We start from the raw sequence: 26,015 nt of genomic DNA, 5'->3' as shown, positions 1-26,015 counted from the left end.
TTTTACCTCTGATCTCCAGGCAACTTTATTTATTAAGATACAAATAAAATCACATTTCAGCACAAATAAAATATCACCATAGGGTTTCATTCTCATATTTTTATGTATGGATACAATATACTTTTGTCATATTAACTCCCTCCCCCATTAACTCCATGTCCCCTCTGTCTAGTCTTCCTGGTCCTTTTCATTTTCCCAAATATTCCTTCCATTTTCATGCTTATATTGATTCTCCATGTGAGAATATGCATTTGACATTTGTTTAACTAAGGCTCACTTATTTCACTTGACATTGTAATTTCCCATTCAACCCAGTGTCCTAAAAACGACACAATTTTGTTCTTTATGGTGAAAGATAATCTATTATAGTATTTCTACCACATTTTCTTTATCTTTCATCCACAGACAGGTACTTAGGTTGACTCTAGGATTTGGCAATGGTAAATGAGGCTAGGTAAACTTGGGCAATCGGGTATATTGTATGCTGACATTGATTCCTTCACCTCACCAAAACATTGATTTCTATATAAGATCTAGTTCATTCTCTACACCAAATGACCACAATAAAGAGAGATAAACTAATACTTAGGAAGCTGAGTACTGAGCACAGAGCTTAGCACCGTCAGAAAGCCCCACTGCTTTCTGAGAAAGAAGCATGTCAGTCAGGCTGTGTGAGGGTCTTCCTGGCAGAGGACACCTGAGCTGAAGCTGACAAAAATGAGTTAGTAAAATGAAGAGAGTTATTCCAGGTGCCCAAATTCACTGGCACAAGGTATCCAGGTGAAGAAAGAGCACAGTGGATGGTGGGGAGGGTGCCTTACATAGATTCAAGGGAGAAATAAGCCAGAAGGCTCCGGAAGTAAGCAGGGCCCTGAGGAGCTTTCCTCAAATGGGGTATCAGTGGCAAACTGGGTGGGGCAGCTTATTGTCTAGTTTGTATAGCATCTCCGGCCCCCAAATGCTAGTTACATCCCCTCAACCAGTGGTTCTCAACCTTCCTAATGCTGTGACCCTTTAATCCAGTTCCTCATGTTGTGGTGACCCCCAACCATAACATTATTACATTCTTTTCATTGCTACTTCATAATGATAACTTTGCTACTGTTATGGGTCATACTATACATATTGGATATTTCCAAGGGTCTTTGGTGCCCCCTTTGAAAGGATCATTTAACAGCCCCCCCCCCCAAAGAGTTTGCAGCCCACAGGTGAGAACCATTACCTAGACAATGAGACACCTAGAAATGGCCCCAACAGGAAGCTGGTGAAGTTCCTGGTAGAAGAGCCACTGAGGACATTCGTGTGTAAAGTCGGAGAACTGTGGGGGCTGACGGGCCTAAAATGCTGTGAACAAGGAGGATGCAAGGTCTCTTGTATTTTCCTGGGACCACACAGACGTTGGTGTGAAGGATAGACCCAAGAGAACTGAGAGCAAAGAACCTCTAAGACTCTGGCTGTGGTCTAGGTGCCACATGATGAAGAATTCAACAAGTGAGAGAGGATGTAGTGGGGGGACTTTGAAAACGGGAAGGGAAAAATGGCCGGACTTGGTTGTTGCTTGCTCACTGGGGGAAAATATGATGCCATGCTTAGAAAAAAGATCACTCTTGCTTCCTGTCCTGTAAGGATCCTGTTTTATATTTTTTCCCCTGTTTCTGATGTGGTGTTGTATAATCTACACTTGTCACTCATCAGTGTGAGCTCTATCATTGTGTGTCACCCCAAATCTGTCATCTCACCCCCCTCACTGCAGGACCCTGAGGGGAAGAATGGAAAAACCGCAGGTCACAGGCGTAAATTATGTGTGGAGGGCAAGTCCTAAGCAAGTCTGGATAGCCTTGTGGCTGTGAGGGGACAAGGACAGTAGAATTTGGAGCACTAGGGCTTACTTGCCAGCGTGTCTTGCTTTTTAGTTGGGAGCTTTGGAGTCCTGTGATGTGAAACATCAGCAGGACTGTGTCTGCTTGCTCTATTGATTTCAACTCATTTCTTTGACTGCACAAGACCATCCTGAATTTTAACAGTGTCGTCTATAACACATCAGCCATGTCTCCCAGAGCTGCATATTCTCTGGATTGATTAGTGCACACGTAACACCATCCTAGAGCTATCAATAGGAAATATGGAGCAGGATCAGCCCCAGGATGGTTCCTCATGAGCTGCATGCAAGAGATACTCGATTTTTGACATCAAACTATTAATAAGTTGTCAGCGTTCGATATACTTAACTGAGTTTTCACCCGTAGTGTGCTGTTCTCCTTCTGTCTAATCCATATGCATAGAATTCTGAGAAAGCTTTGTGCAGCCATTTCTAATGCTTTAAGAAAGTCAAATATGTACATTGCACTTCTGTGAAAAACATTTATTCTGTTAAGAGGATACCTAGTCAATGTCCAGAATGTGAGCGATGTCCTACTCCCATCTGCGTATATGGAAAGCTGAAAGGATTTAAATTTTTTGTCTGTTTCCTAATTTTATTACACTCTTCAAAGCAACTTTTCTGAAAAGCTTTTCTCCTACGTTTAAAATACTATCTCATGTGTATGTTCAATGTCTCTCAATCATATCTACCCCGCGGTCCCTACTGGCTCCACCAACATAACTCTCTCCCAATTTTATGTCCTCTTTTTCTTTTTTTAAATTTATATTTTTACTAAAAATTTTTCACACAATATATTTTGATATTCTTTCTCCTCCCCCAACACCTCCCAGGTTCTCCCCACCTACCTCCCCACCCAATTTCCTCTTCTTTCTCTCTCCAAAAAAGAAAAGGAAAACAAAAAACAGCACAGAAACCCCACAAAATCAAAACAAACAAATGAAAAACCCATTAAGACAAAAACAAAACATAACAAAAACAATAAAACTAGACAAGAAAAAAAGCAAACAAAAACCGTGGAGTTGTTTCTGCATTGAGCTGCTGCTCCTGGGATTGGGTCTGGAGTGTGGTTGATAGACCAAATGGCACTCCTTTCCCAGAATATAGTATTTGCAAATAATTTCTTGGTTATGGGTGGGACTTTGTGCCCATTTCCCCTTCTCTGTTCTGGGAGAAATCTTTACAGGTCTTGTATATTCTTGTCACAGTCTCTGTGCGTTCATGTGTACATCAGTGTCTGTTTGACGCTGTTTCCTGGGAGTCATCCACCATCTCTGGCTCTTAAAATTTTCCTCTTCCATATAGATCCACATAGAGGGGAGGGCCTTGATGAAGACGTCAAAGGACTGAGTGCTACAGTCTCCCACTCTCTGCACATTGCCCAGTTGAGTTTAATAAGTGCCGCCCATACGTTTGGGAGTAGGTCATCTACCAGAGGTCCCACTCCTCAGCAAACATGACTCGTGACTCTCTTCCCTACCAGGCATCAATTGCCAATAGCTCCTCCACTAAGGATGGGGTCTTATAACCCTCCATAAGATAATTTATGTTTATATTGAACAGAGGTACCCTGCATAGGTGGAAAAAGCTGCTTCCAAAATGCCTGGGTTAATAAAGGAAATTCTCAGTGCCAGGCATGAGTTAGCTCCCCATAGGTCCTTACACACATTTCTAATTTGAACATACAGCCACCATTGGGAGATAGGGATTTTATAAATACTGTGTAATTATATGGATGAAAAAGGCTGTAGGAAAATTCCTTTGTGTGTTAGAATAAAGCTCTTTGAGGTTTAGGACTCCAGACAGAAGACATCTGAAGAATTTGCTTAGACTTAGATGGTGTCACTCTCTCCAGTAAGTATGTGTGTTTTGGGGTTAAGGTGGGGCAGAAATCCTTTCTTTCTGAGCTATTAGCAATGGATATCTTCAGCTACACTCTAAATAGTTTGCGGTCCTTGCTTGTTTTGCCCTCTTCTGCAATGAATAAGGTGTGTATATTCTTTGAGAGTTTCATTTCCATACAATGTGCTTTGTCATACTTACTATTCAGCTTTTCTCAGATCCATCCTTACCCTTTCCTACCCACCCAACATTGTGTTTTTTTTGTTAACCTATCAAGGCCTGTTTGTACAGCCCAAATATTCTTGGATGTGTGGCCTTCTACTAGAGCATGGTCAACTTACTAGGGGCTATAATCTTAGAGAAAACTGCCTCTCCCTCTCCCAGAGACTATTAATTGCCAATACCTCCTTAGCTATGTGTGGACCTTCCTGCCAACTCCCTTCTCCATTAAGGTGTTTGGTTTGGCTTGAGTTTGCACACATCTTGTGAGTCCATCTGTACAGCTTCCTTGCTTTATCCAGAAGATAGCTTCCTTGTGGTTATCCACTGCCCACTCTTACACTCTTTCTGTTCTCTGGTTCACAATGATCCCTGAGCCTTGGGAGGAGGGGTGTGGTATAGATGTTTTATTTAGGGCTGAGCATTCTATTGTCTCTTATTTTCTGTACCTTGGCTAGTTGGGGGTCTCTGTGCTAATCACTACCTATTACAGATAGAGGCTTCTTCAGTGGGGTTTGAGAGATGCATTGATCGATGGGTATAATACATCATTATCAATCAGTTTACTACTGTGTCAGTTTAGCAGCATAATGGTAGTGGTTTCTCCTCTATGCCCATGAACTGTTTAGCCATAGGTTCTTGGCCCAATAGTGGTGCCTAGTATGGATTTCATTTTGTAGAGAGGGACCTAAATCCAATCAAAAAGAGTGGCTTGCTCTTGTAATGTTTGTGCCACTAAAATCACAGCCCAATCTTTTATTCCTTAAAGTCCCTTAGTGGCTTTCAGTACCTCCAATGATAAAGCCAAAATGCCTTAGCTTAGGTGCAATGCTCTCTCTCCTCTCCACACCCCTGCCCACCTCTCTCCCTACCACACCTCTGCTCGGTGCTTCTATCTCTTTAGATGTCCCCTCACCAGCCCCCAAAGTCTCGGAGGACTGATCTTGATGTTTGCTACTTCATGTGTGATCCTTGGACCCACAGCATTGGTCATCTGGGAACATGCAGAGATGCAGATAGATCTCAAGCCCCATTCCAGACCTTCTGAGTCTGAACTTGCTGTTGACTACTGCCCCTGGCTGATTCATGTGCATGTTCATGTTGGAGAGAAGCTGCCCTGGGGTTATCTACTCACTCTGCTTTCCACACTCCATATGAGTTGTTTGTTCGCAATTTTTATCACATGTTCACTCCTTTCAAACATTACATGATGCTCCTATGTCTGCACTCCCTCTATTCTGTTTTGTCTTGTTTGCATCCAAACACCCCAAAGTCCTTGTATTTTCTGCTGTTGATGTAACAAACTGCTGTTGGTTGTTTTTATTCTTTGCTCTTTGGGGCCCCACCACCCAGCTCCCAAATAAATACACAGAGGCTTATTCTTACTTATGAATGCCTGGCTTTAGGTTGGCCTATTTCTAGCCAGCTTTTCTAACTTAAATTATCCCACCTACCTTTTGCCTCTGGACTTTTACCTTTCTGTATTCTATGTCTTCCTTTCTTTCTTACTCAGTGGCTGGCTGTGTTGCTAGATGGCTGGCCCCTGGCATCCTCCTCTCCTTCTCCTTTTCTCACTTGTCCCTTGTCTCTCTCCTTTTATTTATTCTCTCTGCCTAGAAGACCTGCCTATTTCTCTCTTCTGCCTAGTTATTGGCCATTCAGCTCTTTATTAGACCAATCAGGTGTTTTTGATAGACAAAGTAACACAGCTTTACAGAGTTAAACAAATAACATAAAAGAATGCAAGGCATTTTTGCATCATTAAATAAATATTCCACAGCGTAAGTAAATGTAATACATCTTCAACTAATATTCCACCACAAAGAACCACTGCAGACTAACAGTGGGTAGCTGTGAAGGGCAGCCAAGGTTGAGAAGGACCTGCACTGAGAGTGTCTTGATGTAAGTGAACTCAATTATTGTTTTACGTTTCTGGGGGCCAGAAATCCAAGATGAGTCTGAAGACACTAAAACCGACAGGATTGGTTCCCTCTGTGGAGACTGTGGGCATCGGTGCCTTGCCTTCTGCAACGTCTGTCACTCCAGGCTGCCTGTCCCATGCCGCACCAGCTGGGTCTCTTCTCTCTCCGCCCTACTCTGACCTCTTGCCTTTTTGTCATGCAGACCCTTGGAATTCCACTGGGTCTACCTAGCTGATTGAGACTAGCCTCCCATCTTGCTGTTCCTCTTGTCTTAGGTGGTGATATGAACATATTCTAGGGAATGGAGTGGAAATATCTCTGGGAGACCATTTTGTACCCTTTTGGTTTTTGGCAATATCTGTTAACATGCATATATTACTATCTCTTGATGACTTTCAAACCTTGCCAACTCATTTCTTCTTTTCATTCTCTCAGTATTACCAGTGTTTCGGGCTTCCCATTACTATGACCTATCCGAGTGTCTTTTCCTTGCCCAGCCAGTTAGTTAGTATAATCTGGTTGCACTGTCTGTCTTTTGCAACTTGTAAACATTTGAGAAGATTCTATTTTTGCATTTTCTTGATCAAATGTTCACAGGAAACTGTCTTTAGCCTTTCCAGATGTCCCACCCAATACTTCTTGGCTAAAGGTTCCACACATTTTCCATTTTATGACTGTCAGCTAGCTCCTCGGTTCTGTCTTCCCCATTCAGATGCCACCTCGCTCCTGCTCTGAATGCAGCTTGTTTTTGTAGTCCACAGTATAGGAGTTGTTCTGGAACTTTCCTTTAGCACAGTGGGTCAGAGATTCCTCTGCCCAGTGATCTGATCTGGGGAGCTTTAAAACTTGTCCATGCCATGCGTGAGCTGGCTTTTTGGAGCCCACTACCTATGGTGGGACACCTCGTACAGCCTTGAGGCAGTGGGAGGGGCTTGGACCTGCTTCTACTAAAGTACCAAGCTCTGCTGACTCCCCATGGGAGGCCTTACCTTCCTAGAGGAGGGAATGGGGGGTGGATTGAGGGGGAAGGCTGGAGGGGCAGGAAGAGAGAAGAGGGGGATCTGTGATTGGTATATAAAAATGAATAAAAATTTTCTTAATTAAAAAAACCCAAAAACCTTGTCCATGCCTAGGTCACACCCCCAGAGATCCAGCTACAGTGTGCCCTGGACTGGAGGGTTTTCAAAGCACCCAAGGCAGCTGTGAAGTTCAGGCAAGGTCGAGAAGGACTCTCTGAGTGTCTTGGGAATTGCCGTTATTGTCTTTTTATCTGGAGTTCCCCGACTTTGGGATCTCCTTGGCTTCTGCTTGTACGCTTTGTTCCTTTGTTTCGATGTAACATCTTGTCTAATAGTTTCCCTGGAGAAGACACAGGGCAGGCAAAGGCGTTCAGGTCCTTCTGTGGGGGACACTATTTTCATCCTCCCCCCGCCACTTTGCTTGCAGCTCCAAACTGGATAGAAGTTGGCTTCTGAGTTTTGATGGTCCTGCTCTTCTACTTTTCAGTATTGGCTCCTGAGCAATCCCAGGGCATCTGGATTTTAGTTCTTATAGGTGCTTTGTAAACCTGCTTTCGCGGGGAATAGTTTAACATCCTCCTTTCTTCTCCTGATAGTCCGTGGTGATGTGACTGAGTAGGAGGGTTTTTATTACTCATTTTCAACTTGGAAACTCATTTCTAGTCCTAGATAAGTTTCTAGTATTACTTTCTTTTTATTCATTTCACTTCATTTTCCCCTTATGGAATTCCCATTTCTCTAATCCCAGGCCACCTGGATTTATTTTCTAACTTTATCTTTTAAACATTTTTTTTCTCCTTGAATTTATCTTCCAGTCCCTTTAGCTCCTGCCTGCTGACACACTTTCGTGACTTTATCCTCCAAGTGTTTTATGGATTTGATTGTTTTTGTGGAAGAAGGAAATCTTGGTCATTTTCTAGGAATCTGTCTCCAGTTCTTTGGGCGGCCACAGTGCAGGAGACAGGTGAAAACCCCACAGAGGGCATCAGTCTGCAGGATCCTATGTAGCCTTTCCCTGCTCACCATTGTTGCCTTCTAGGCTTGCTGGGTCTGCTTTCATTTTTTTTTTCCAGAGAATACACTTTGGATTTCCTGTGAGGGTTGAGAGAATTAGCACTTGAGTTTTCAGGACAAGGGCAGGCAGAGGGGGCAAACAGCTCTTTGGACTTCCTAATAATTTCTTTCTTTCGTCTTCCTGTGACCCATCTGGCTCCCCAAATAGCTGGTGCATCCATGTATTACACCCTCATGCAGCTCTGAGGAAGAAAAAGGGAGAGGGCTGGCTGTCTGTTTGTGTTTTGAATGTGAAATGTCTCCCATAGACTCACATATTTGAACACTTGATCCCAGCTGCTGATGGTGTCTAGGAAGGTCACAGAACCTTTAGAACAATGGTTCTCAATTTGTGGGTCACGACCCCCCTTCACAGGGGTCAGATATCAGATACCCTGCATATCAGATATTCACATTCCGATTCACAGCAGTAGCGAAATTAGTTGTGAAGTAGCAGTGAGATAATTTGGTGATGGAGAGTCACTACAGCATGAGGAACTGTATTAAAGGGTCACAGCCTTGGGAAGGTTGAAGACCACTGCTTTAGAAGGTGGAGCTTCTCTAAAGGAGGTGAATAGTTGGGGATGGGCCCTGAGGTTTTATAGCCTGCCCCCTTCTCTGTTCACTCTCCTCTTCCTGACTGTGGATGCAAAGTGACCTCCAGGTTCCTGCTCAGGGCATTTTGATCATCTCACAGGGGAGGAATGGGCCCCCTTGAACTGTCAGCCCAAATAAACTCTTCTTCCTTTAAATGGCACCTTGTTGGGTATGTTATCACAGCAAAGAGAAAAGGAACTAATCTCCTCTGCACTGTCCTCTGTCCCCTGCCAGCTTCTCTTGTATCACTTTTTGTTTCTTGATCAATTTGGCTTGATATATTTCCATCAAGAAGGGTCAAGACATGATCAAATCCAAATTTTACAGTAAATAGGAATGGACTTATTTTGACCTTGTAACAACATGGCTTAAGATGGAGCCAGGTTGGTCTATCACAGCCAGTGCTAGTTACCACTCAGTCATCGCTCCAGACCCAACTTCTCTTGATTTTTGAAAATAGTTTGTTTTATTTTGCTTTGTTTTTAGGTTAATCTTTGAGAGAAAAATATCTACAAGTACAAACATCCTTACTCCATCATCTGACATGAAAACTTGTCTTGGGATGATATGAAGCCCTCCAGGTTTATATGTTGAAACCTAAACCCGACCATTTTAGGATGTGAGCTCATTTGAAGATAGGAGCTTCACAAGGCTGATCAGTATGAAATTCAACATGAAACTGAGAGAGTTACATGTAGAAGGAAGTGGTGGGAAAAGAAAGGGATGAATATGACCCCGGCAAGCTAGACAGGAAGTATAAGAAGACAAGGGATGAATATGACCCCTACAAGCCAGACAGGAAGTATAAGGAGACAAGGGATGAATGTGACCCCTACAAGCCAGACAGGAAGTATAGGGAGACAGGCTGAATAGGACCCTGCAAGCCAGACAGGAAGAATAGGGAGACGGGATAACTATGACCCTGCAAGTCAGACAGGAGGGATGGAGTCAGAAGGAGTAACCTTGATTTTGAAATTATCATGTCTAGAACCATGAGACAGCAGATTTCTGAACTTTGAGAAACCTGTCTGGGCTGGTTTGACATGGGAGCGTGAGCAAACTCTTTAATAAACACTGTTTTTCTAATTTAATTTTTTTTCCGTGCAGTATGTTTTGATCATGTTTTTCCCTTTCTCAACACCTTCCAGTTCCTCCCGCCTTCCTATCCACCCAATTTCATGTTCTCTCTCTCTCAAAAAAGAAAAAGCCATCAAAAAAAAAAAAAAAAAGAAATCAAAACAAACAAAAAAGCCAATAAGACAAAAAGAATTGCCAAATGAAACAAAACCTCCACAGGAAAGGCCCCCTTGGAGTTCATTGGTGTTGACTGACTACTCCTGGGCATGAAGCTTGCTCTGCAGTGTGGTTATGGACCCAGTGACACTCTGTTGGAGAAAACAGATTTTCCCTTTCCCATCAGGTGTCCATTGCAAATATCTTCTTGATTAGGGCGGACCTGGTGTCCACTTCCGCTTCTGCGTGCCAGAACTTTGTCTGGTTTGAACCTGTGCAGGCCTGTGCATGCTGTCACAGTCTCTGCAAGTTCCTATGTGCATCAGCCCTGCTGTGTCTGCCAGACACTGTTTCCTGGAGTCTTCTACCACCTCTGGCTCTTACAGTCTTTCTGTCTCCTTTTCCACATAGATCCTCGAGCCTTGAAGGATCAGGCTTCGATGAAGACATCCCAGTTAGGACTGAATCCTAGCTAAAACAATGTGATTTGTCATCTGTTCATAGGATGTTATTCTCCCTTTTTTTTTCTGAATTTCTTTTTTTTTAATTTAATGTAATTTCTTTATTGATTCTTTGGGAATTTCACATCACGCACTTTAATTACACTCACCTCCCAGTGCCCCCCATATCCTCCCCTCACTCCTGTAGTGCACCCCAAAAAGAAAATTTTAAAAAATCAAACCAAAACAGAGCAGCTAATCAAATGAAAATAAGAACAAAACAAACAAACAGCCCCCCCAAACCCCAAAACCACGTCTTCACTTTTCCTTCTTTCCCATCTCCCCATCATGACCTCTTCATTTGTCCTGGTGGCTTTAGGAGCAGTGTGACACATAGTATTCCCTTTTGTCCAATCAGCTTTCCTAGCAAATGTTCATTGCAATGAATCATTGGTCTGGTCCAAGGCCTCTGGTTTCTGGTACACTGTCATCACTGGATCCTCACTGAAATTCTTCTGGGATATCCCGTGGCCGCCCCAAGTCATGGAGATCCTGTGGGTATCTTCCCACAGGACCAGTCCCTTCACCAGCCCCAGCAGGTCCCAGATGGTGTAGATGTCAGGGTGGGCCAACCCAAGGCACAGCTGTGGGTCTGGGTGGTAGTTGAGCTGGTCAGTCTGGGCCATTGGGGTCACCTGCCTCAGGCAAGAGGGCACAGCCAGCTCCTCTATGCCCATGCCATCGGGTTAGTTCTCCTTCACCTGTGGTGAGGTGTGGAGGCATCTCTCCCAAGTGCAGGGGCCAGCTCTCTTGCTACAGTGTTTAGCAAGAGGCAGAGCCAGCTGTCCCAGGGCCAGTGAATGGTGAGCTGGCTCAGCATGTCCCTCTGATTTTTAGTTCCTATGGTTTCCTGAGGTGACACGGGCCATAGACATCACCACAGACCCCAGCTGCAGCTGGACCATGGACTCAGACATGGCCTTTGGCAGCAGCTCAGGCCGGGATAACATCCTGGCTCCTGGTGGAAACACTGGCCACTCAGATTTGTATGGCCCCGGAAGAAGCATGGTTCTCAGGTACCAACATGGTCCCAGGCGGCTATTGAGACCCCAGGCAACCACACAGCCTTTGGTTGTACCAGGAGCCACAGATGTCAACACAGATCCTGGCTGCAGTAGGACCCCAGATCCAGTCATAGATTCATGGCAGCAGCCCGGGTCTGGATGTCACCATGGCCCCATGTGACAGCAAAGTACACCCAGATTGGCATGGCCCAGTGGCAGCATGGCCCTTATACACCGACATGGCCCCATGTCGTGGCCAAGATCCCTGAAATCAGCAACCCTCAGTGGCAACAGGAGCCACGGACATCAAGATGGCTCAGCCATTAAGCACTAGGTTCACAACCAAAAATAGTCTCCTCTCTTAATCAGTTTCCTATTCATTCTCTGAAATACAGCTTAGCAACACCCAGTTGGAGAAGGTCTCTTTGACCCTATTTGATTAAATGCCATCTTCTCTAGCTTCATATGTTACAATAGTTAACATGCCTTGGAACTGTAAATCACTGTCTTTCTGACTTCCACACAAGGTTATTAAAGTCTGAAGTTTGTGATCTTGTTTTGGCGCAACACTTGCACATAGGTGGCTCAGGTACTGTTTATGAATGAATGCATTGTAAGCATTCAGGTATTGTTTATGAATGAATGCATTGTAAGCATTCAGGTATTGTTTATGAATGAATGCATTGTAAGCACAGCTTTGAGAAAAATGGAGAAAAGTGTGCATTGGCTTAATGACAAAACTTTGGTGTCAATTACTATATCAAGTGAATATTTAATACTATACAAATATTAATGTAGTGATTTAGACTTGGCTATTATTAAGAACTAAGAAAAAATAGAAAATAAGACATATTTTCTCCTGTATTCCTCTGAACAAAAACTTCCAGTCCTGCCTAGAGATCCCAGTTGGGTAAGCATGAATTAGGGTTGCAAGTGACTTTGAGCTTTCTATAGCTAAGGTATCATGTGACTCCTTGGTTCTTGTAGCCTTTTATATGGCATCTCATATGCATAATAAGCCTCTTATGTCTCAGCTGAAAAATAAGACTCATATTCTGATAAAGAACAATGTGATACATTTATAAGGAAAGGATTCAAGTAGAATTCATGTTCCTTGTTCAAGACATAATATTTACTTGCATTCTGCCTTGCTCCCTGGGTCTCATGTGGAATATTTGTGATTAAGATTAGCTTTCTCTACTATAAATAGAAAGGGCATGAGAGAACCACTACCCACTTGCGGTGGCTTATCACAACTCCATTGTTTGGGTATAGAGATAAGAGAAAGTCATAGTGTGGAGGTTGCTTGTGTGATGAAGCAGGCTTTGGATATATGAGGGATTTCTGGACATACAGAGCTCTATGAGCCTCAGTGGTACTTGTGCATAGTGTGATTCTGAAAGCTTCTCTCCCCCCCTGGAGAGTGGTTCTTGCTGGTAGATGCTGGGAGATGGATTTTTATGGTTATAAGAATGGGGAGATGATCTAAGAAGTACTTGAGAAAAATTATAGTATGGGGACAGGGGGAACCAACTACACAGACTAGCCGGATTTCTAGTCCATAGAATGAGGCCTGAAATATGTGGCTTTCTCACACGCTGCTGCTGGGAGTTTTATGAGATGAATGCAGTTTCTGGAGCACTAGGTTATCAGGTTGTGCTTCCTGCCTTTTGGAGGCTAGGACTACAAGTTCAGTGTGAAGTAGAAAAAGTACATGTCACTTGGACAGAATATAGATAGTCTGGGCTCACGATGGGGTTTACACCCAAATAAACCGATCGTAATTTGAAAGTATTGCAAGTCAGAATGTATGTAATGTATCTAACCTAGGGAACACCCTGGCTTAGCATCATCGCAGGCTGTGGAGCGTCAGTCATTTATCCTCCTGATTGCATCGCTGACTGGATGTGTGGCTTGCTCCCACCGCCAAGCATCTAGAGCTAATGTGTTACTACATATCACCAGACTGTGAGAAGATCAAAACTGCATGCACATCACTTTTGCACAATCATAAAGTTGAAAAAAAAAAAAACCTCACAAGTGAACCGTCATAAGTCAGGCACTATGACTACTTGCAATCTCATATATTTCATAATAATTGGTCTGTAGGACAGTGTGTTGGGCTATGATGGTGAGTCAGAAAGACAGCAGGACATCCTCTTGAAGGTGTTGGCTCTCTCAAAGCTCCTGTGGTCCAGAAAAGGCTTTTCATCTCCTCTTCTTGGGAATAGAACTGTGTGTCAGGTACAGATAAAGGCTTAGAAAGAAAGACATCTTCGGAGTTACATGTTATCAATCACCAATTGGCAGAGTTTAATAGATACCACAAATAAGCAGTGGTCACGGTAGTGATTCTACAGCCAGTGTCGTTACTGCTTGTGTGTGAGAGGGACCAATCAGTCGGTTGGAATAATTGTGAAATCTTTAGCTTTCCACCAGAAGGGATGAATTATGTCAGTTATCTCTGAGGAGAAATTTTACAGCTTAATTAAACAAACATTTAAATCATCCTTTAAAATGTGCTAGATGATTGTGCTTACACTAGCCTTCTTTTTATATATCCCAGGGGATGTCTTCAGATGTATGCATAAATCACTCAATAAGCAAGTGTGTATGGAAAGCTTAGTGTATGCTCCACATGGAGGCTGAGTTATTAACAGCAGTCCCTTGGTAGGAAGATGGATGCACTGAATGGATGCTTCTCTGCTTGTACCTTTACAGGCCAGTAGCCAGACACACAAGGATTCTCTACGGAAGGAAGACAACCAGAAATCGCAGAAGATGAGAGATGGACAACATCAGAAGGTATTTATGAGGCCTTCCTTGTTACTGCGGATTGCTTCCAGTACCAGGTGCTTTTGAAGGCTTGCTGAACAGACATGTTTAGATTCTTAAAAAGATTTTGGAAAAACTGACAACACATTGCAAACAAAAGATGGATTCTGGGTTTGTTCTATGGAGGTGGCTCCTTCCAGCCAAAACGTTTACTTATGTAGCCCTACAGTGGGTTGTACCATGTTGGCCACAGCCAGTGCTGGCAGTCCACAGAGAAGGGGAAAACACACACATGAACACAAAACATAACCAGCCCTCATGTGAGCCAAGGACTGATGAAGTTACAAATGGCATCCAGCAGAGAGTCCAGGGCTTTGAATGAAAGAAGTGTTATGAAACTGGGGTAGACATCTGTACACACATGTATACACATGCAGAGCATCCGGTACACTTTGAGTGATGGAAATCAGCAGAACCTCCTAACTTCTGAACGGCTGAATTTCACAACTGAAAGTTTCTAGTCTGGTAACTAAAACTATTGTGATTTGATGGTCAAGCATGCTTTCCACAAGCAGGCTCTGGTAGTGGAGCATATAGGTAATTAAAAGCAGACAGAGAAGTTGAGCTTGTACTTTTAATTGTATGGACATCCAGGACAGTGTGGTAACCAGTGCTGTAGGGAAACAGATGCAAAGCTGTGAGAACTGCAGTGTGGTCCATCCTGGTGCTGACTGCCTTCTCCTCGGCCACACCCTGGTTTTTCTAGAGGATTCCACTCTATATGACATGGCCTATGTGCCAGAAAATGGAGGGGCCATTCCAGGCCAAAGATCCAATCCTAGTTCGTCTCCCTGTCTAGAGAAATTACATTCTGCATGATTGTGATTGGTTTTCACCATAACATAGGCTGTAGATTTGGGCAACCAGGCTAAGGGAGATTGCCTTTCAGTGTTGGTTTGAAAAAGTCTGTGCTTCTCATTAATTATCTTTCAGGTAAATTTCCTTTTTGTCTTTCTGTATTTTATCCAATAGTTCCTGTACTTCATTGTTCTTAGTGTTTATGTGGCATTTTCCTATCACTCAGTTTTTACTCCTCTGTGTTACTGGTCTAAAATGTATGTCCAGTGATAAAAGTGGCTGATTTTCTTTCACTCAGTGTCATGGTCTCTTTTCATTTGTGGTTTGATATGTTCTCATTTTCTGTGGTTGGTAGTTCATTTGCACATGTTTGTACTCTTGCCACGTAACTGACATTTCATTCACAGTGGTTTCTTTATTTTTATGATCTCTGGTTGCATTTTTCTCTGTTGTGTTTATTAATCACTCCTCTCCTCTCCCCTCCCATATTATGAGAAGATTTACAGTGCTTCTATTTCTGTTTTTAATCTTGCTGCACCAACTCTGCTTGTCTCTTTGGATCTGAAAATGCATGCATCTCTCTGGCTTTCTGTCTGTGTCTATTCCCTTGTTCCGTTGCTGCTCACCATTCCTGGGACATCTATCAAATGGATTCCAGACAGGCAGGATCAGCTCTCCATACGTCTTCACTGTTCTTTCTGCTCCTTCCCTCTGCATCTCATTCTGAAGAAGGCACTGGATCATCCCATTGACTGCAGTCTCTCAGGACTCTGCACTGTGTGCTTATTTGACACATATATTGAATTCATTTGCTCACCCAAACCGCTCATTGGCTTTATTGTAGCAATGTTCCGCTTTATGAATCTAATATTCTCATCTCTCCACTGATGGTAACTATCCACATATTAAACTTTCTACTTCATATACCAACTGTATTTCCTGTTTTCTCTCCCATGCATTTGTTTCTTCGTGTTTGGTGATTCTTGCTTATGTTCACCTGGACTCTGAGACAAGCAGTCACTGTCCTTATGTGTGGCGGCTTGTTCTGTGGTCACAGATCCCTGGTATACTATTTCTCTGAGCTCATTCTCTCTTCCTCTGTTTGGTGTGATGGACTAAGGAGAGAAACCGACACAAAAATGCCCTAGATGCCCTTCTCCAGCTGGTGGCCCCAGTAGAGACGTCAGTATTCCCTCACGAAGCTCCTGTGGAGGTACAGTTAACTCAGCTCCAGTGCATGATGCTCATGCAGTGGTTCTCCATGTACTCCACTGAGGGAGACCTGCTCCCTCTTTCCCCCCAGGGTGCTCTTGAGGAGGGAGAAGTGAGAAGTATGTAGACAGAAGTATAGAGGAGAGAGACAGAAACACAGGATAGCTTGGGAGGGCCTGGGTCAAAACCCACTGGCCCCTTCTGTCTCTACTAAAGGGCTTTTAAAAGAATGCCAAGGAGTGGAGCAAAAGACCTCCCCCCAGCACAGCCAAGTACAGACCATTCCAGACACCTGGTGACCATGCACATGGTCAAGCCATCCCCTAATGCAGCCTTGCTGTATAAAGCAAGCTCAGATCTCACTAGGAAGCTTTTGTGGGCTGCCACATTCCATGTAACTTACCCTGTCCGTTTTACCTTGTTGGCCTTTCCTATCATTTCTAATAGGTTGATTGTACTTCCCAAGTTTTGTATGGTTATCGGTTTAATTTAGAAAGTGAAAAGGCAACAAAGGAAACCAGAAGGCACTCAGATAATTAGGAAACAAAGTTGTTATGGAAGCCATAAAAAGTAGTAGTGCTAGCATCTTATGGGAAATGCATGCAGAGCTGTGCACAGAGAAAGGAAATTACAACTGTTAAATCCATTGAATACATAAAAAGAAGAAAAGTCATGAATTATGTACCAAGGAATTTACAGCAGAAACAATAAGTGAAACTAAAGGAAGTAATTAAGATAAGAACAGAAATTAATAACTTAATAATTAGAAACTTGACGAAGCAGCTGTTTAGAAACTCCAGCCGTGCATTCTGAGATAACGTCAGCAGGCTGAAGGAATCTGCAGCAAGCATGATTTGGAAGAGATTAAAGGAACAGACACAAACATACAACCTTAGATCTGGGGGTCCAGAGAGGCAGCTTTGGGAGGATTATGCTCCTGTTGCTGCAGGGAAGGCTATGCTAATAAGTTGAAAATCTCCATGAAGTGAATGACTTTCTCAGAAAACATAAAATGACAAAGAATTAAAAAGTGCACAAAGACAAATGGAAATACCTTGATTTGTAAAGTTTTCTGGGAGTTCCTTACCCCAACAGACTAAGCTTAATGTTAGAAGTAAGTTCTTCGGAATTTTTTACATGGCAGATTTTTTTTTCTTTATGCTTAGAAACTGTTCCAGATCAAGGAAAAGGATTAAACATTTTAGGCTTTCTTTTATCTATTGTTTAAGTACAGGTACATAGTAAGTATGTGTACATTCACACACACACACACACACACACACACACACACACACACACACACAGAGAGAGAAAGAGAGAGAAAGAGAGAGAGAGAGAGAACACAGATCTTTTAGATATAAAAGTTTCAAAAGATAAAGATTTAATACTGAAAAGAAAGGTAGAATTTTTCTCTTAAGTAGTAATTTACCAAGATAAAATAGTTTCTAAAAATGCAAAGATAGCTACCTGTTAGAATTTGTTATATTTTATTTTTGCTATAGGAAAAAATATTCACTGATTTTTTTTTGTTTTGTTTTTTTGAGACAGGGTTTCTCTGTGTAGTTTTGGTGCCTGTTCTAGATCTCCCTCTGTAGACCAGGCTGGCCTTGAACTCATAGACATCCTCCTGCCTCTGCCTCCCGAGTGCTGGGATTAAAGGCGTGTGCCACCACTGCCTAGTGTTCAGAGACCTTTTAAGTGGCAGAGAACAAAAAGATAGACTTTTAAATTAATTCTGTCAATTAAACAAAATTTTAATAAACTATAATAAAAAGGATATTCTTAGCATATGTATAGCCTTCCAAACTAAAGCCCAATATATTTACCATTAGTGCCAAAATACCAAAATGAGCAACATGGGATGCTTATAATTCCTCCCATATAAACCAAGATCATTCTGGAAATTCTGACATAGTGTTCCTCAAATCTATTTGATGCTAAACTGTTAATATTGCATGGAACAGCTTTGGGAATTATTTTAGTCAACTTGATAAGGCAAGAAATGAAAATTTAAAAGGAGCATTTCTAATTATTGGAAATAAGCTAATATTAATGGATGAGAGCAATTCACTCACACAACCCAAGAGAGTCTGTTGAAGCATGATTAGACAGAGAGAAGTTCAAAAGAGATGTTGGTTACAAGAGACATATCAAGAAGGAACTCTCTCAAATACTAGTGAAAATTGATTATAAAATATAGTGAGGTAAAAAGGAGCTCATGAACTGAACTGTGTAAAAAAAAAAAACATTTAGTAGCTTGAAACAAACAAACCAATCAACCCCCAAAGCATAACTTTCCTTTACCCATAAAAGTCCATTTGGATAGAGCAGAGATGGTAGTGTCCCTGAGTGGGTGAACTCTACATTGCAGTAGCTACAGTTGTATCCAAGTTAATTTGAGTTTAATTCCAATAAAATTTAAAATTTCTAAGTCTCAACTCTGAGAATAATGCAGAAACTTTGGAAAAAATGACCACCTGATATATGTGTTTGCTGGGGTAAGGACTTGTAGTAGTGGTTACAACATAGTGTAGACAAACATAATGCTGTATGTGTTTGCTGGGGTAAGAGCTTATGGTAGTGGTTACAATATAGTATAGATAAACAGGATGCTGTATGTGTTTGCTGGGGTGAGAGCTTACAGTAGTGGTTACAATATAGTATACATAAACAAGATGCTGTATGTGTTTGCTGGGGTGAGAGCTTACAGTAGTGGTTACAATATAGTGTAGACAAACACAGTGCTGTTACTAGGACAGGAGAAACTAAAAAGCCCTTGGGAACTATCAAATTAAAAAGCAGTAGTTGTAAATAGTATTTGTTTCATTTATTTTTGACGGAGTATGTAATAGCCCAGGTTAGCCTTGAGCTTGTTATCAATTCCCATCCCCAGCCTACTGAGTGTTGAGATGATGGACCCATAACAACCATGCCTGGCAAATATATGCATTTGTTCTGAGAAAATAATCACAGATGCCCACAAGAAGTATGCACACATTTGTTTTTTTAATGATTAATGAAAATTTGAAACAGTTTGTTGACTGGCAGAAGACTGGAAGGTTCTGGAAGTCCATATAGCAGTTACCAGCGTCCTTGAATGACAGGAATATGTTCACATTGGTGATAATGAAAACACAGATTAAAAATAGAGCACAGACAGATTGTTAAACCTGCCTCCTGCCTCTGCACCCTGTGTGGGTTGCTCCCCTGCCCCAGCCTTGTCTGTCGTGTTGATGGTGCTGTTATTTGCCTGGTGACATTTTGTCAAGATCAAAAGAGAGGAAACAGGTTGGGAGCTGATTCTCATGCCTGGCACATGCTAAGCCTGATAATGTGAGTCAGGGTGGGAGGCTGTAATCTGTAGGTTTAATCAGGAGGAAAATATAGGGGCTCGTTAAAGGGGGTTTTCTGAGTAATTATTTGTTGTCCTTTATACTTTCTGTAGTTTCTAGATTTTTCTATAGTGAATCAAACCTCCAACCTCCAGCAAAGGAAGAGCTTAGAGAGAGAGAGAGAGAGAGAGAGAGAGAGAGAGAGAGAGAGAGAGAGAGAGAGAGAGAGAGAGGAGAGAGAGAGAGATGTATGTTCTGGTGTGAAATGTATCTGGGTGAAAGATTGAGAATGGTGAAATCAAAGATCATGGAGCTGGACTCCCTTGGTTACTATTGACACTAAATGATAGAGCTCCCTGCACTAGTCAAGGGGGAACTTAGTCATACTCCGTATCATTTCCGGGAGGTGTTCCACCTCACTGTGTAATTTTCTTGACTGTCCCACTTCATCCTTTGAAGTTCGCGTCTTTCGATTTGGTTGGGCACCTCTTTTCGAGCATCCTTTCCACCTTTTCACTTCGGTCTTGCTGGTCAAGGTCATCGCTGTCCTTCTGGGATGGAGCCTCATCAGAGCCAGGCTCTCTTTAGACTCTCCCATTCCCTCAAAGTCTTTTGCAGCAAACATCCAAAGGCAGCAGTTCTTTTCCTGTCCCGGCTCGGCCCTCCTGCTTCCACCGAGCTTTTCAAAACTCCAGTAGAGCTGAGAGAACATCCTCTCCTGGGAGAAATTCATCCCACCAAGGCGACGGCACTTTAATGTTTACACGAAGCAGTCAGGCTGAACCGTGTCCGCACATGCCACAGTCGGAATCGGACATGATTTCAAAACCGCCCTATCTTCATCGTCAATTAGTGCACTAGGAGTTGCTTTGGAGCCTGCCTTTTGCTCCAGTCTCATCGCTTCTCAAAGCTTCCAGCCTTGCACACGCCTGAGTGTGGTTCCATGGCTCCTCTGATGGAGTAGGGCACTGGGAGGGAGCGGAAGCGCAGGGTTGATTTTGCTTCTAGCAGGAAATGCCCAAGGCTCTATGGCTCTCTGTTAGGCTGTGCTCCCAGGACTGATGCTCGGAGCTATGCTGCGGCTGTCCAGCACAGCAAGCTCCCTACCTCCTGGCTAACCTAGACAGTGCCCTGTTTGCAGCAGATTCCTCACATGTAATAGGCCACCAGGTCAGTGCTTACAGGTTCTGTTCTTGACATCTCAAGATGGTATCGTACCGTTTCCCGGAAGTGCCCTCTTTGTCTGGAGCTCTCAGTGCCTGGAGAAGACCCTCCCCTCCTACTCCTTGGAGAGCTTTTATGGATATACTTTAAACACTGAATATTCATTTCTCTGGTTTGTGTTTCTGCTTTGTATTTCTGTGTTATTGTTGAGACTTACGTTCAACAATGCATTTCTTTTTGCTTCGTTCCATGGTTCTTTCTGGGTCCGCTTCCATTTTAACATGGTTTCCTTCGGGGAAGAGCTGCGTTGCACTTTATCTGCACAAATCCAGGTGTCTGAGGAGTGGCTGGTACTTAACACGCACGCACTGCGTGAGATAAGGGTCCAGTGTCTGGTGTGTTGTGTACCGCGGCATTTTGATTTTCTTCGTGTTGCAGTCTCAGTCCGGGGAACCAGAACAACTTACCTTGTACTTTTTCAACTGGGTGTTGCCTTTCCATGTGAGAAGCCGAGGAAATGAACCACAGATATGCTTATGAGGCATGCAGATAAATCCTCGGTGGCTGTCAGTTCAGCAGAACAAATTAATTAGTAGAAATTATCTTTCTTGGTACCAAAGAAAAACGGCCTCTCTTTGGAATACACTGTGCTGATGATCAGAAAATAAGCCAGGGCGCCGTGGCGCCAGCCCCTCCCCTCTGCCATCTGGAACAATGTTCTCACATGGCGATGCCTCATCAGTTCCCTGTCCGCACTTCCCACCAGATCTTTATCTCTACTCCCCATTCTTAGCCTCTGCAAGAGGATGATGTGCGTCGCTCTCTTCCCCGTCTCTTTCTTCTAGCAGTTTTTAGCTTCCTAATATACTAACTTCCTGTTTTGTTATCTCTACACGTTAAAAACTGTACCTATTAGAATCTTTTTATTTGTTTATTTTAATACATTTTAATTAAAGTAGAATTACATCTTTAAACAAAGAAAAACTTATGAAAGCAGAAGGGGCCTTTTACATGAGTTATAACCCCCCACAGATGGTCTAAGGAAGTAATTAATATGTACATATAAAGATTGTAAAACCTAAAGCGTATCAGATGTTAAAGCTTTCTCCCTCTATCCATCTATGCTCCAAGTTCTTTACCAATGGCAATGACCAGTTTCTTTCATTGTTCCACAAGGTATTTTACATACGGCAAATGCAAGCATATAAATTTGAAATGGGGGTACTGGGGAGATGGCTCAGTGGTTTAGAGCACTTGTTGTTCTCGAAAAGGACGTGGGTTCAATTCTTACCACCCACATGGTGCCTCACAACTGTCTGTAACTCCAGTTCCCGGGACTCCAATACCCGCACTTGGTCACAAGTTTCCTTCGTCTAGAATAGGAACTGTAATAGGGCAAGGATCCCATCTGTCTTGTGCACCACTGTAGGGCTGGCACATCCATCTAAGCCCGGCTCACCAAAAGCCTCTCAGATATTTTGTTCAATGAATGCATGGGACACATCCAATTAGCTTATGTGTGCCGTAAATATTTACTTATTCCTATTTTACTTATTTTAAAGCTGGTTTATGGTATTTTATCAAAATAGGAGCTATAGATTTTTTATTCAGCTGAATTTACCAATTTTCTTCTTGTGTAACTTTCTTTGCTATGTTCATAATTTTACCTATACTTGCTTTGAAAATGTTTGTGATTTCATCTTTAACGTTCAAATCTTAGACTCTATAGAATTTATGTATATTTACAAGTGAAGGATCTAGTTTTGATTTTTCTCTTAGTAGTTGCTCAGTCTATCAACCTTCACTCAAGTGTCTGCTAGACAGCCTCAGCACAAGTCTACCATAACCACATTTCCACAGGCATTCGGCCTCTTGCCAGACTTGAGCTGTTTAAACCGCTAAGTTTCAGGACACATCTTAATGTCTGATAGGTCTACTTCTTTCTCATTTATTTCATTGCACATGATGCCTTTGTAGCTATGATTACATTCTTGGATTTTTTTCCCTAATAAATTCCACAACAATTTTGTTTATAACTGGTCCCTTTCTTCTCATTTCCCACAGAAAGAGAAACATGATCTTTTTTTTTTAATCTTTTTTTGCTCTTGTATGTTTATAAGAACGAAAGAATAGATAAGAGGATTACAGCAAAAAGAAAATGTCTTATTTATTTATCTGTTTGTTCGTTTGCTTGTTTATTGGTGAGACTCAACCCAGATTCTTAGACATGCCAGGCAAGTGCTCTACATAGAATCATACTTCTAATTCTTTAGCAAAAATTTTGTAGCTGGCAAGCGATAATTGACTGAGTGAAACAGAAAAGGCAGAACTCATATTCAAGAAGCTGTAAGACACAGACTGACTAAAGTGCTGGATGTGGAGGTATGTGGCGCCTGCCAAGGCTGGGTTAAAAATAAAAACAACTAGTTAGTTCTACAATGTAAAGTCGTCAGCTCTGGTATCATACCCTCAAGAGACACTAGACAGACTCATTAGACATTTATATATATGTATATAACAATGACTATTCAAGGAATTTGAGAAGGAAGGTGTCAGAGGGAAGGGCATGGTAGTGGGGATTGGAATGAGTGAAGGGAAAGGGGAAGTGATGTAGTTAGCTTTTAATAAAATTTTGGAAATCTTAGTGAGGAGCTACAAGAGCCCTAGGCCCTCTCTGCCACCACACTGAATGTTGAGAGAAGTGTTTAAGAATGGAAATGGGCTATATGAGGAGGGGGATTGGGATTGACATGAAGATAGTAATAAAGACATATAAATCTCATTCCATAATAGGACATAAAATTAATGTAACCAGAATTAGTAAGTAGAATAGGAATGCTTATTGTGGAGATACTTTAGACAGGTAAGCATGCACACAAGAGGAATTGAAAATGGTATGGAGACAAAGGAGGGTAACAGCTGCTTTCGCTTTATATAAACCTGGCAAGTGCTAGGATGTGTTCTCATACTTTGACTTATTTTTTGAAACAGGGCCTTAATAGGTAGCTAAGGCTAGCTTCAAACTTAGTCTTTGGGCCCCAGCCTTCCAAGGGCTAAAATCATAGACCCGTACCACTCTGCCTAGCCATTTGACAGAGTGTTAAAACTTTCTGTATATATTAAGCTCAAAAGGAAGAAGGGGTAGGATAGTGTTTGGGGGTAGAGCACCCACAGAGCATGTCCATGCCCCTGGCTTTGGTCCCAAGGGGAAAATACAATTAAAAGATTAAAAGAAACAGACGACTTTATATCATTGTGGAAAAGTGAGAACTCTAGCACTAGGCTTGGCATCTAGATTCCGGGGAAGTGTTGAATGGGTGGATAGTATGTCATTATTTTGAAAACTCTCCAATTTCCCTTATTAGCACTATATAAGAATGAGAATAGACTAATGGGCTTTATAGACCAATAGGCAATAAATTTAGAGTATAATGTATAAGAAACAAGTGTATTTCTTTGGCAATGACATTTTGAATGAAATTTAAAAAGAAAAAGTCAGTATGAATTTTTAGTTTGTTTTAGACTTTTCACGAGGTGGTTCGAAAACACTAGCCATGGCCATTCATTGGCATGCGTTTGTCAGAACCTGACAGTAGAGTTTCCACCAGAAAAATCTCTTTAGCCCAAGGGGTGGCTTATGACTTGGGCCTGGTGGTTTTCTTTCTTCTGCTTTTGTCTGTCTTTGAAAATAGGATTAAAACTTGGTCTGCCTGAAGGTAGGTGATGGGTATTCAGGAAATCCTGGCACTTAGTCCTATGGTGTAAGAGTATAAATGAATTATCTGTGGCCACAGGAGTTACTACTTCCAAGAAGACAACCAGGATGTTAGAAACTGGAGACTCACAGTCATGAGATGTATTTGGAACCCCAACTAGGGAGCCTGAAGTTCTGATAGCAGGAGAAATAACTGTTTAAAAAAACAGATATAACTGCTATTAAGGCAGATCTTATTCTCCAAGGCCGAGAACGCTTTACCAATAGAATTGCACTGCAGAACGGAGTCCAAAATTTACTTTTAAGTTGCAATGGATTTTTACTAGGAAAGAAATGTTACAAAAATACTATGATAGTATTGTGTGATATTCTTAAAGGAACTTATTCGATTTGTTTTTCTTTGTAAGACATAGATGAGTTTGAGTCACATTGTATTGTCTTCTCTGTGTTTTGTACACCTTGGTCTAATTTTCTTGACCATGCACATTGGCTTTTTAATCTGACAATTTTACACTCACAGAGCTATTCTGTTAGACTAAGCTGCAATTATTTTTGCTGCCTACTTATAGAGGGAAAATAATTTCACGTCCAAATAGATTTAAGTAGAAGTTTCAGAAGTGAAATGTTGCCCCAGCTAAGGTTAAATGTGTAATTGATTTGGGGGCCGTCTGTACAACCGTGTTAATTGAAAACCATATCTTCAAACTTTCATTGTTCCTAGAGTAAATTACTGGAAACTAAAGGACAGCACCAAGAGGAAGAAAGAGCCCAAATCCTTCAAGCTGAGCACTGGAGGTATAACTGGCCAATAAAATAAGCATCCTTGGTAAAATCAATTACTTATAAAGTTTTGCAGCATTTTTGGGAAAACGTTAGAGCAACATTAAATAATGTTCTGGAATTAAAATCACTTCTAAACCTGTGTGTGCTGTGCCTATCTATCTATCTATCTATCTATCTATCTATCTATCTATCTACCTACCTACCTACCTACCTACCTACCTACCTATCTATCTATCTATCTATCTATCTATCTATCTATCTATCTATCTACCTACCTACCTATCTATCTATCTATCTATCTATCTATCTACCTACCTATCTATCTATCTATCTATCTATCTATCTATCTATCTATCTATCTATTCATTTGTATACATACATATGTATATGCATACAGAATTTCTACACTTCTTGGGTTAAGGACATTCAAACTCCTATGAGAAGGCTGAATCACAGGGTTGGAGAAAATGGCTTAGTGGTTAAGAACACTTATTGCTCTTACAAAGGACCTGAGTTGAAGCCTTAGCGCCCACATCCAGCTACTCACAAATGTCTGTAACCCCTATTCCAGGGAGTAAAACCTGTCCCAGGAAATCTGACACCGTCACTGGCTTCCTTGGACACCTGTACTCACATGAGAATGCACGTGTTGGCTTAAAGAGAGAAGGCCAAACCACACTTTCTGTTTATTTAGGCTGTTATTTTGTCCCCTTCCCCGCGACAGAATGTCACATCCCTCTGAGACCGCACGTTCCTGTTTGTAAACGACTTTGGCGTTATTGGATTGATATAGATGGTTAGACACCATGTACATGCTTGGTGCCTGTAGAGGCCAGAAGAGGGGCATCAAATCCCCCAGGATAGAATTACAGATGGTTATAAGCCACCATGTAGGTGCTGGGATTCGA

General features: G+C 42.0%; 1 protein-coding gene across 2 annotated transcripts in view; it reads left to right on the top strand.

Annotated features, from left to right (window-relative positions):
* Positions 1-26,015, top strand: part of Epsti1 (epithelial stromal interaction 1) — a 104,335-nt gene that overhangs the window by 66,021 nt on the left and 12,299 nt on the right. Inside the window, exons 8-10 of one of the 2 annotated variants that reach the window (XM_059273298.1) lie at positions 12,146-12,178; positions 13,990-14,073; positions 25,046-25,119. In XM_059273298.1, the coding sequence (XP_059129281.1) occupies positions 12,146-12,178; positions 13,990-14,073; positions 25,046-25,119 (191 nt within the window). The remainder of the gene's footprint in view (positions 1-12,145; positions 12,179-13,989; positions 14,074-25,045; positions 25,120-26,015) is intronic. The other variant, XM_059273299.1, reaches the window with a different exon arrangement.

Source organism: Peromyscus eremicus, chromosome 9 (assembly GCF_949786415.1).
Source record: "Peromyscus eremicus chromosome 9, PerEre_H2_v1, whole genome shotgun sequence".
NCBI lineage: Eukaryota > Metazoa > Chordata > Mammalia > Rodentia > Cricetidae > Peromyscus > Peromyscus eremicus.
Note: the sequence above shows the minus strand (reverse complement) of the source record. Positions and strands in the feature narration are given on the sequence as shown.